Source organism: Poecilia reticulata, chromosome 15, assembly GCF_904066995.2.
Source record: "Poecilia reticulata chromosome 15, P_reticulata-male-v2, whole genome shotgun sequence".
Taxonomy (NCBI): domain Eukaryota; kingdom Metazoa; phylum Chordata; class Actinopteri; order Cyprinodontiformes; family Poeciliidae; genus Poecilia; species Poecilia reticulata.
In genome coordinates this window covers 11,396,484-11,409,467 of record NC_088844.1, presented here as the reverse complement: position 1 = coordinate 11,409,467, position 12,984 = coordinate 11,396,484, and the positions used below count along the sequence as shown (strand labels likewise).

Genomic DNA, 12,984 nt, shown 5'->3' with positions numbered 1-12,984 from the left:
TTGCTAATCCTGTGATTACCTATTGCAATATGACTCTAATATTGTTCACTCCCAAGGTGTGTTTTAAGGAGATCACAGTAATTTTCTAATTGAGATTATTCTTCATAACTGACGGAGGGATTTCAGTCTAAGGAGACGTTGAGCACTTTTAAAATAGACTAATTTGGAAAGATTTATGTTTCACTTTGCAGGTGAGGATTTACCTATTATGAACGTAGCAAGTAATTGGAATTGCACCAAAACTTTTAATAAGATGAAAGTAAGCCATTGAATAAAAAAATTAAAAAAACACTTGTTTTTAGTTTTTGTGCACAAGTGGGAGAGATTCCACGCAGCCAAGGGACATTTTAAAAACACTACGGAGCCAGAAAGTGCGTTTATAAAAAGCCATGCTTCCCGGCACTTTGCAAATTAATTGTTGGATCAACACTCCCATCAGCCCCCCGCAGATCTATTGTTGGCAAGAGAGAAGTGCCCTTTTGAGAATATTTAATGTCATTTGTGCTTGATGAGTCAGTGAGGAATTAGTTTGAGCAGTGGCACGAATGTGGCGGCTTTAAACCGCTGCGTCATTTACATGCTGCATGCGGTGTTGCACATTAAAGCTCATGGGGAAACACTGCATCCATTATCATCAACGTCAGCAGTTGCGTCTTGAAGGGTGATGATGGCCAATAAGAAAATTCTGATCTAACCTTGTGACTAATAAACACAAACACTTGATTCATTTTCAGTGTATTAAATGTTAGTTGGCTCTTGTCAGTGCAGAATGTCTAAATAGGCTTATTTTGGGAAGACGGATTTTGCTAGGTTAGCTGGGTTGTTTGAGTTTAAGGCATTAAAAGAATATTTTTATTGACTTATGACAACTGAGCTATGTCAAATTCAGAAGTAAAAATGCATACTTTTAAGTAAAGCTGTAAGAAGTAAACTCAAAAATACATTGGAATGGTGAAACAACTAGAGTTGTAAAAAACAAAGTTACTGCATGTTAAAGATCTAGATAAAAACAAAAAAAACTTCCACAGCCAACCAATTGTTGCTGAAAGAACGCTTTAAATGTGTTAGATTCACGATTCAAATGAGGCTGAACAGCCTGGACTGAAGGTGCAACAGTGAAGCTATTTACAAAACGAGACGGAGCAGATTGTATTTCTAGAGGAGGAACATAGTTTCTAGAAACTGCTCAGGAACCTTTGGAGATTATTGCGCAGGGAAGGATTCCTCAAAACAAATCATGAAAGTCACGACAACGCCGAGCATCCCCTTCATCAGACTAGCACACAGCAACAATGTATTTTCAAAGGCTCCTTCAGATCTGACGTAATGCCACTACAGAAGAAACTGTAATGCCAGGTTGGAAAGGATTCATTGGGCAAAGATGATTACCAGACATTTCATTGACTTCAGCTTATCCAAATGGTAAACTCCAGAGATCAGAGAGAGAGAGACAGAAAGAGACCACAATGACTCCTGGATTTTTATTTTTTTTTTCGGTGCAAAGACTTAAATGCTGATGCGTCTAGATTTCATTCCAAAAACATCTGAGTATGAGATATAGAACGAGAACATAATCATTTTTACTTTAAGGGTTAAAAATATGATTTTGATTAACGACAGTCCCATTGAAGAAACATTTGAGAAATGATCTACAGCACTATGCATGCCAGATGCTTGTAGGAGCAATTGCATTCAAATAAACCGACTTTTCTCCATGAGAGCTCAATGTAAGCTGGAAGTCATTAGGAATATCTGCTTAGAGACGAGCTGACACATCAATAAGACCAAACCGGGAAACCAAAACAACAACAACGGTATCGATCACTCTGCATCAGCAGTGGATGGTGCAGAAATCTCACAGTAGCCATTCTGGAAATAGTATTTCAGTCTTCATTACAGTTTCTAACCAGAAAGACGCCTCATCTAAGAGCCATCAGGCCAGGAAGAAAATGGACTGAATGCAGATAAATGATGATGGAGCGGGAGGAAAGCGGGTCTGAAAAATGAGAGTAAAAGGTTAAGAGAGACTAGAGGAAGCGACCACAGAGGAGAGGTGAAAGAGGGGGAGGCCTGGACGTTAGGAAATGTAAAACTAAGAGGGGGACGAAATGATAAATGCAGCGAGGGCTTGGCAGGGGCAGCACACTGTGGAATCAGTTTCAAATAAACAAGAACTTTGGTTCCACCTGCAAAGAATATCCTGCAGTTATATTTCCTTTTAAGTTGTTGTTTTGGAGTAAACAGTACAGCAACTCCATACATTTCTGTCTGTTTTCTAGCAGTAGAGGGGTTCTGCCCAGTACTGCAGGTACGCAAACATACCTGGTAATGAACAACAGCACAGACACAGCGCATACCTTTCCATTATACCTGCTGCTAATGATCTCCAGAGACATGCACCCAAAGTTGCCATGTTTCCTGCTGCTCCTGCATTTACCTGTTTGGACGTCCCATGTGTATTAAGGGCGCATTTATAAGTGGGCCTCTACTGTTTGCAATGGGCTCTTTGGATGACTAACATGGATGTGTCTTCATTTTTTAATGTAAGTGTGTATCTTGCTTCGTGCTAATGATAATGGCCGTGTTATGATGAATTGGTTTGAATGGCTTTAGTCGGGCTGAGTGGTGATTAAATCTTCACTTCTGGTCAGTCCTGCTCTACATAGATTGCCAAGAAACCTGATTCTTCTTCATTCGAGGAGAAGTCCCTGACTGATTCAGGACAAAAGGCGACAAATTACAGTTGATAACGGAGTGCACAAATAACGCTCTCAATCTCTGTTTAGCCACACGGCGCTCATATTTCACTGTAACAAGTCGACAATAGCCTATAGCTAGCTTGTATTTTAACCAGCGAATGCAGCGTCAGGGACTTGAGATTTAAAATGAAGTTTGCAAGTTGTGTGTTTCATTTTTTTTCTTTACTTTTGACTTATGAAAACTAAGAGTTGTGTGGTAAATCTAATATTCTAGAATCTTTCTGAAGCTCAAGAAGTCCAAAACAAGGTTTCTGACACTTATAAAATGTATATTAAGCACAATGAGCAGTAAATGATCCAGACGCAGCTATTCTGTGCGTGTACGTTATGGTTAATTCTCAGAAGAATATAATAAAAAAAGCACACATACACATGCAATTCTGATGCCACTATCCTTGTATTTTTCCACTGCCTGACCAAATTTCTAAAGATCTTTTATGTCCAACAAAATGGGTAAAAAAAAAGTTTGAATAGAAAAAATATTACCTACAGGTCTAATGAACATGTGCCTAATCTAAAGTATATTTGCATGGGTTACTAAGAAATGCCTAGTTGGGTAGTTGTATTGAGACATACAGGCCATTTTCATCAGAAGTTCTTTCAGCACCTTGGACAGCCATGTAAGTCAGCACAAAATTGAATCTAGCCACTAAAAGCCTCCTGAATGGACTTTCATAAGGAAGCTCTAATTGACCTGTCTTCAGCATATTGCACAGACTATACAACCGGGACATGGCACAGACGCTATTCTGTACTGAACTAAAAGCCGTGGCTTTTCTTTGAAACAAATTGCATGAAATTTATTTCTGACATTCAAGTTGCTAGCTTGCCAAAAGGAAAATATGTCGCAAGCTGCACAGGGGAGAAAACAGACTGACCCGTTTCACATCTTTCACAAATGTCTCACTGTAGCTGGTCCCAAGGATCTCAAACTGTACATGGGAATTGGAGCCTTCGGCACGGAAGTCCATCAATCCAGTCAGGCCGCTGATCCGACCCTGTTGCAAAAAATAAAAAATAAATAATAATAATAACAAAAAGCTGTATTTTTTTTTTTTTTTTTTTTTAGAAGCATGTTGATTTCAGACTGGAAATAAAACAAAAAGACAAGGACATTAATAAAAAATTTAACAATAGTAATGTTCTTCATTATATACAACGTGACAAATGTACAAATTATACATTCAACAGAGATTCAGATTTCCTTTGTTTATTTACCCCAACATTTGCCTTTAAACATTTGAGCATTGGTGGCATTGCTTTTACACATATCTCAACCTTAATGTTTTTTTTTTATTATTCTTCATTTTGAATAGAATTCACTCATTTAACACAAACTATTTTGCCTGAAATATTTTCATACTTGAAGCTATTTTAACAAATTTTCCTTTGAGGTCTCTGGATATTTAAAGCAACATCAATTATGTTTTAGTTCAGATGCAATTATTATTTTTCTATCAAGTCCAAAGATTTTGATTAATTTTATGAAAAATTACATTTGCAATTAACTTTATTCATATTTCCTCTGCCTTTTTATTTTGAAGGCTAAAAAAAAGAATTGGTATTGGCTTCATATACATTTCGTCCAAACAGTAGGTGAAGATGGATGTATAAAAGAGCTGTACCACACCTGAGTTAATTCAGCTTTGCACTTTGTACAATAATGACACAGCCATGTTTTATATACCAACAGAATTTTCTGTGTATAAATTCAAGAAAATCTTATATAAGACACTTAAAAGTTTGCTTGCTGATTTTAGATAACACGAGGGCCTCATATTTTGAATTTTGCTTTACTTGGATTTTTCAATAGGGCGAGAGATGCCGTGTTGAATTTTTTGGAATAAAATCAATGTGTTACAGAAAAACAAACATAATTTTAAGATTGCACGTGGTAACAAATTAACACTATGTTCCCTGCCTTGTTTGCTCGGACCACACTGAGCCATCTGATGTCACATCTAAAATTAAACCAGCACCACTCTGTGCAACAATAATAAAAATACATTATTAGATTGAGGTGGATGAGATCAAACGCCTCTCCGATATTGGGGGCTTTTTTCATTGAAAGAACTGAGAAGGCCACATAAATATAACAGGATCAAAGCCTGGAAACTACCATAAATCCATCCTGAAACCAGGAATAGAGTTTGCATTTAATAATCAGCTTCCTCTGGGCTTTCAAAAAAAAAAAAAAATATATATATATATATATATATATACCACAGAATTTCCATGTGCAGGATTGTGCTTCATCTGTTAAAATAGTTTGTATAAGTACATATTTTCTACTGTATTTCAATGAATCCTATATTTTTAATCAAATATGTATAGCTTTTATGAACAATTTATATCTACAGTATTGTTTTTTAAGTCACATCACATTTCAGCAACAAGGCAGCTTAAAGTGCTTTGCATGTTAAACACATTACAGGGTAATCAATTATATTAGGAACAGCAAACAGTGAACAAACATTACATTTATTCAAATACTGTCATCAAAATGATCAAGAGTAATCAACCAATATTGAATAAAGACTAGAATTGGTGTTCCAGGCATTATTAATCTAACCACCTCCAAGTAAGTGGGTTTTTACCCTTGATTTTTTTTCCAACTGTTTTGCAGTTTTCTTAAAATTTGTTACGGATTAGAGGAGCATACAAACTGAATGATGCTTCTCCATGTTTGGTTCTGGGGATGCAGAGTCGACTACCAGAAGACCTGAGTTTGCATAGAAGACTTTAAGAAACACTCAAGGAATGTAAAGCTCATGATCTAAAGCTCAAAAAAGTCAGAAAATAGCATCTTTAGAAAGTTCAATTAAAATCAAATGTATCAAAGGCTTCACTTTAGCCTTTGATAAAATTACAAAGACGACACTGCTTGTTAACAAGAAAAGTTTGATTTAAAAAGAAAACAAGGCCTCTTACCTTTTGAATGGTGTCCAGCATAGACCATCCTCCGTTCCAGGGTTTTGTGGACTTCCTCATGCAGTTTAGACTGGCCATACTGTGCCACTTCCTGTCCTCCAGTTTTCTATAGAAGGCGTTTGCCAGCATCAAAACACTATCATACAGGTAGAGATTGGACACCTGTTGGAGAGAAGAAAAAAGAAAAACTTCACTTTAAGGAAAATATCTCGGCAGCACAGAAACGATTCCACAAAGAAACAATATTGTAATTTTTTGGGGTCCCAGAAGACAACCCTTCTGAAGTTCTCCCTTCTCTGTAACGTAGAGTAAGAGAACGTTTCTGCTCTTCAGAATGGCAGCAGATCGCAAGGTTGAATTGATTTTTTCTTTTCTTTTCCAGGTGTGCATGAAACATGTCTCCTTATTTGAAAGTTTAGACAAACTTTTTGTTCTCTTCTTCACAAAACTCAGCTCGTCTCCTCATTCGTGTCTTGTCCACTAATTTTATTTTCAGGATACTCTTCGGTGAGTCGGTGAGATTTAATTGCTGTTCTGCCTTGGAAGGTGATGCTCTTCCTGCACAGTAAGAGTTTTTTTTATGATAAAGTAGGAAAAATTTAATGGTATTTTGGAGCGACATGGTTAAATTTACTCTTCGTATTGGACTTTAGTATTGCCAATCATTCAACCGTTTCCGCCTCATGGACACAGCGGTGGATCCTTCCCGGATTCAGCCCGGGTGTGACAATCGATTTAACACTGAAGGTTTTCTAGGTCAATTCAAAGTAAACTTTCCCCGAGAAAACTATCATCGGGAACAATATTGGCAGCTACCCCTGGCATTCAGTTCGTGACATTCTTCGAGCTCCCACTCCAAGCCTCTCGTTGGTAGGAAATTCTCCGAATCGGCTTCGCTCGCCTCCAGGTCAGTGAGTCAGGAGCTGAATCCAGGTGAAACTCAGTTCAGTATGTCTCAGGTCGCATAAAAGCTATTTAGCTTCGAATGGAGTTTTGAGCTGCCATCTTTTAACCGTTAAACTGTTCAGATTAATGATTTTACTGCCATTACCGGATATATCTAACCTCGTTTACGTGAATTATTGAAGACGTTGGGTGCACACACCACATGGTTCGGCCATCTGTATGTTGTGATGATTAACTGTACAATTAGCATTTCAGTAGAGCCATAGGGAAACAGCTATTCCAGTCATGATCGACTGAGTCGAACAAAAATCTTAGAACCGTACAGGAGGAAAACCAAGCTATTTCAACCCCTTTCAGAAAATACTCCAAGCCTGATCTTGAACACTTACCATCTCTGTGTGATTTCCAGGTGGACTGAAATAAATGACTGTCACAGAAATTATACAGTTTTTTCAGTAATATTCTTTGTCGGTGGTTAAATTAACATGGTTTGACCTATACTGGAGAAACATTTAATACCACACTTGAGCTTGTGGCATCTTTCTAATAAATTGATTTTGTGGTGATTTTGACACAAATTTCAGTGGAACATTAATTAAAACAAGCTTCAATAGCATAAGATAACAATTTACTTAGTTATGCTGGTAATTCCCAAGAAACTCTGCTGCAGTAATTTGTATTCATAGGCATCCATGTCTCTCATAATTATCTTGCCAAGGGAGTTTAATATACATTCAGTTGCATACATAATCAGTTCATATTTGCAATTTCCTGACATTCAGCAGCTGCACTGTGGCTGAATGATTAAACTATATTCTAAACAGAAATTGAAGACTAAAAATATATATATATATGGAATTTAATGAGACTTATTCAAGAAATAACCACCGTCATATCAGCTATAGGAGTCGTTTTGGCTATGGATAAGTGTAATTATTAAAAAAGAAACAACTAATAATTTAGATCAAAATTACTATTAGCAAATTATAAAATAACTTAGTAATGTAAATACTTTACCAGAACCTAAACTACAAAAATACATTTTTGTCTGATATCAAATTTAGCCAACAGATGAATCTCATTTGCACACACAGTGGAAATGTGGAAGTGAGTGTGAATCAAAGCAGGTGTTTATTTTAGTTTTGATGAAAAAAACCCAACCTAAAACATTAGACAACATAAAAAAATATATTAATATTGTATTTACACCCTTGATAATCCAGAGGAGAATCACTTGTGGTTTAGGATTACAACCGTTATCCATAAAACAGGCATAAAGCTTCACCATGAAGGACTCCCAAGAAAAGAAAAGACAAATCATTTCAAATATATTAATACAGTTGTTTTTCCTAGTGCATAACATGGGGCTCAGTATGACGACATATTCAGAAGAACAAATGACAAACTTAACAACTCGGTGCTATACTGGACAGAAAGTCATAACTTTTGCTCGACTGGCCTCACTCCTTTAAATCTGTAGTAAAAGTTTTTTTCTTTTTTTGTTTTTGTTTTTTAAATATTGATTGTACGTATTTATTTATTTCGATTTTACACGCACAAAACCAGAGAAATCCTGTGAGCAACAACGCCTTGCGAAACCACTCAGTGTTTCATCGTTTTAACTTATTTTTTTAAGCACCAACTTAAACTTTATTTACTGAGATTTCTATATGATAAATATCCAGAATACATATTGTAAAGCATACAAAGATTTGAAATGACTAATTCTGTTACGCATTTGTACACGCCCACCCCCTTACTCTGAATCCCGCTGTAAATCGGGTGTCTGGCATAGTGCTAGAGCGGGCGAACCACAGAGATTTCAAACCTTAAACTTGGTTACATGTCATTTGTTGGGAATGGCTGTCCTAAAAATATTTACTCAAGGAGTTATACTTTCAGTTTTTAAACGATGCACAGAATCTCATTAGTTTTATTTACCTCCAGTGACTGCAGGTAGCCTTCCTGCGGATCGCACAGCAGGGATGAAATGCGATGATTGTTCCTCATGCATCGAACATTGGTGTCCCTCCACAGTGGGAAAACCTGACGGATGATTGTCATCCGCCCCAGCGAGCTGTGAATCAACTCCATTATATCCGCATCGCTCACCTCCTGAAGACGAACACAACAGAGACGTTTTATTTTCATTTGATTTCGGTCGAGATCGAAAACGACGCTCAGCCTGCAAATGTCAGCCTGGGATCGTTGCACCGTGAGCGGTCATGAAGAAACCTGAATGGGGGACAGACGGTCTTGAAGGATGTTGGCGGTGCTGTCCCCTTCAGCGGCTCGAATTTTAAACGCCGTTCAAGAAGGATGAGTGCATGAGCGAGCAGGTAAAATAGTGCAACTGGGTTGAAATATCAACTTGAGAATTTACTTTCTGTACATGCAAATTGAGCAAATAAGATCTAGTGACATCTTTATTTAAACAAAAGAATCCAGATTAATCATATCTACAAGTTAAAGCTAATCATACATATGAATTTTTTATCCTAACAAAAAAAATCTAAATAAAAAAAGCTTACTTCTGGTTCCTTTTTTTTTTTTTTTTTTTTTTTGAGAGAGAGACAGAGAGAGAGAGAGTTCAGGTTGTATTGAGGATCAGATCCATATTCATGAGACACAGCCTGTTGCTGCTGCCTGTTATTCTCCAGAGCAGGATAGTGGTCAATGCTGAGGCAGACAGCGAGTCTCATGAGAAACACTGGATTCATATACTACTTGACAAAGCTGTGAGGTTACCGGCAGGTCGAAACTCGAGCAGCTAAAGGCTGATATATTCCTGACCACACATACCTTAAAAAAAAAAAAAAAAAAAAAAAAAAAACATCCCCTCGATCCTTGTTCATAGTCAGTTGTTTTCATCTCTTTTTCACTAATCCTTCTGTTTTTACTGCTGGTGTACGGAGACGGTTTAATGTGTTTTCTATTGGCCTTTGTGATCCCGTGAGAAGAAGCTGACAAGATTTAGACAATAGAATGGAAAAATATCACTAATAAGTCAAGATGTGAAATGCTGACAGACTCCTAATCAAGATGAATGCTAAAACAGAATCAGAAGGTGCTTTAACGTAGTGGGGTGTTGTTGGTGCAAATGGATTTGTAATTAGGTTGTTGTACCTTTTCAGTGCATTTTCAGCTGAATTTGTACGGTAAAAATGTTACATGAAGACAAATTTTGTTTTTTTATTTTTTACATCCCAGATCCTGGCACTTCAGCATTGTGTGAGACGATTTGTTTGTGCACATTAGCTTTCTTAACCAGATTTAAGTAGTGGAATCTGTTTCCTACATGATTATCATCTTACTGTGTTTAAGGCGTTTTTTATTTACTTTTAATGTGTGCCTTTTTCTGATTGATATGTGAAAGAAAATGTTTTTCATAATTTCTTTCATCATTGTCATCAGTGCACAGTGTGAGGTAAAGACTCCTTGGGTGTTTTTTTTTTTTTTTTTTTTTGCTCATCTATTTTTTTCCTCTGGCTCTTTCTGACTCTTCGAGACCAGTCAGGTGGAAAGCATGAATATTCATGAGTTGCTGCGACACATTAATCAGACAAATTATGTCGCTTGGCTCACCGAGCTGAACCCTATGTCCAAGTTAATAACTGATAGTGCCGCCCTGTCCAAGTGTTCTGTCATAATCCCAAGTGACATTCATGTCAGAACCTGACCCAGCAGTAAGACTGACCAGCAGGATCTGGACCTGAAACATGGAACTTTTATCCTGTGTGTGGGGGGAAAAAAACAAAAAAAACAGACCTATACTGTAGTAGTTAATGTCTAACTTATCTGGAAAAATGTCTTCAAAACAGCCATATCTACTTTAAGGTGCAAAGATGCACACGTTGTCTTGCAAGTCAGTGTAACTACTTTATGGATCACTAATCTAACTGCACTGTAAAAGATTTAAAAAGCCCACGAGTAAAATCACAATATTGTTTTTGACAGATGCAGATCACACACAAACCGCCGCTGAAATCTACAATTATCACATAATTACATCAGATGAGTAGCTTAGATTGCTGAGAGCACCAATGCAGCACAGTCATGTCTCAATGACAGCTGATGACCAAAATACATTAATCTAATCAAGTTTGGCTGACAGACAGGCTAAATTAGCCCCTCCGTGCTGCTTATTGCATGTTATTAATCTTTTATGAGCAATAAAGGTTTTTTTTTTTTTTTTTTCCTTACCCGTAATTATGACAGTCATTTAATTAGAAGCTATGGTGGTTTTTGAAACGGCACACAGCTGAGCTGAGAGGGAGTGGGTGTTAACAATGAAAAACAAAGCTCTGTGGATATAAGGCTTTAGCTCGACTTTCTCTTAGATACTTTCATCCAACAAAAAGGTTTGGATGTGACTACCATTTACCAAAAACCTGCTGAAATAACCACTTACATGGGGCAATTTGCTAATTTTTTTTTATCAACTATCAGGACAATCGTTTTCCATATGGACACAATCACTTGAATATGGAAGTGAGTATTTTCTGTTGTAACACACAGCAGAAATGACACGTTCCTGTAAATTTTGAATGACTGCTTTTAGTTTCTGTTTCATTCATTGAACAGAACATATTTAAGAAAACCTATCACTGCATTAGCTTCTTTTCAAATCACTATGGCAACACTTCAGCTGAATCGATTTGCCCAGATAGCAGGGAGTTAATTTATTCCGGTCATTAAGACTCGTAGATTCTTCACACACTCATGAGTTTGAATCATTTCTGTGGCAAAAAAAGGTTGTCACTCAAGTTATTTTTCTCTCTACAACACCTCAAACAGCTTAGAATAACACCTCAGGTGTGTGTTAGCTGAGTAAGTCATGGTTGATTTGACTATAAGCAGCTGGAAGTAGTCAATACAAGGTTATTGAGCAGTAAATAGTATTAGTTTTCTCTCTATCTTTTTAATAGTTCACACACCAAATTTAGCTTAGAATGCATCAATGCATATGTTGGAAATTATTCTAGCACTACCAACGAAGCTAATATTTGCAGTAAATATCTTCTAAATATCGCATCAGATTGGTTTTAGGGGGTGTCGGAGTTCCTTAAAATTTTTAGATATGTCAAAAGCATGACTGTATTTGTTTAATATTCTCAAGGAAGCAGGCTTTCTGAAGTCCTCTTTAACTGTGTGTAGTTTTATGTTACAGCTGATCAGTGCACAGCATTTGTTCTTGAAACCAGAGAAACTAAAAGCAATATGTGTGAAACAAATATTTTATAATTCATATGTCACAGCTGTTCTGTGTTTTGCTAGTGGTTAAAGCAGATGCACATGAGGAGAAGGCAACCGGTTTCTCTTCTAATTTTAATGACAGTTTCAGTGGAGATACAAATATGGCAATTTAAGACTATGACCTGGTGAACTTTCGACTTGTTAACTTAAATGAACCGTGTGAAATGTGGCTAAGCTGCCTAGGGAATCCCAGTCTGGAAAGTTTTTTTTTTCTTCTTCTTTTTTAATTCTTGTTCCACATAACACCACCACCAATTAACTAACTGGTTTAATATTTACATTTGTATTGGTGGAACATTACTACAGGACAGGGTCGTCACTTCAAGCTTAAAACCGATACTAAGAAAAGTCTGAAAAGAAAAGTACTTAATACTGTTTCATATGGTGGCAACATATTTTAGGAGTAGTTGAGAGCAAAATTTGTAATTACAATATGCATTTTTTTTAGTTTCTTTAATTAGGCCAAAACCAATGTATGTGGGAGAATTCAGTCCTCTCTTAAAAAAAAAATCTCAACTCCCTGCTTGGCAAAAAAGTTAGCAGTATTCAGATCCCTTATGGAAGTGTGTACTTTTCATTCAGTTCTAATGTTATTTTTTTAAGATTTTTTATTTATTTTTTGCTTTATTATGAATGATTTTCTTCAGTGTGTCACTGGTTGCTTGCTTTCGCCCTTAAATTTGTTGTTGCTACAAATACATTTTAATACAAAGAGACAAAAGATCATTCAATACTAAAATAAATTAATTCAAGCAAACATGGATCTGACACACAAAATATATATTTTTGAAAGTCTGCACAAGGATCTGGTCTGTGCAAATGTATTCATCATCAGTGCTGAATAATTTATGTTTTTCTGATAATCTTGCATAACATTTTCAAGTGTTAAAGTACAGCAGTACGGTTGGTTGCTACGATTGTCTACTTTTTTCTGTCTGGCTTCACCACAACCTCCACATTAGCCTCCAGTGTCTTAGCAACTACATTGAGCAGGAATGCAGAATGTTGCAGAAGTGCAACATTTTTTGACAAATGTAAACGGGTCGGTTTGTATTGATGATGATGGAAAAAAAGCGTGTTTGAATTGTTCATGTTTTAGTAGCAGTTATTACTTACTACATGGAGAACTATT

The 12,984-nt window shown here is 36.6% G+C and overlaps 1 protein-coding gene across 2 annotated transcripts in view; it reads right to left on the bottom strand.

The window, feature by feature from the left end:
* grid1a (glutamate receptor, ionotropic, delta 1a) overlaps nt 1–12,984 on the bottom strand; it is a 241,393-nt gene that overhangs the window by 25,742 nt on the left and 202,667 nt on the right. For both annotated transcript variants that reach the window (XM_081616375.1, XM_017309069.2), the window contains exons 6-8: nt 8,538–8,711; nt 5,691–5,852; nt 3,638–3,757 (exon numbers count right to left, since the gene is read on the bottom strand). In XM_081616375.1, coding sequence (XP_081472501.1) covers nt 3,638–3,757; nt 5,691–5,852; nt 8,538–8,711 — 456 coding nt within the window. The remainder of the gene's footprint in view (nt 1–3,637; nt 3,758–5,690; nt 5,853–8,537; nt 8,712–12,984) is intronic.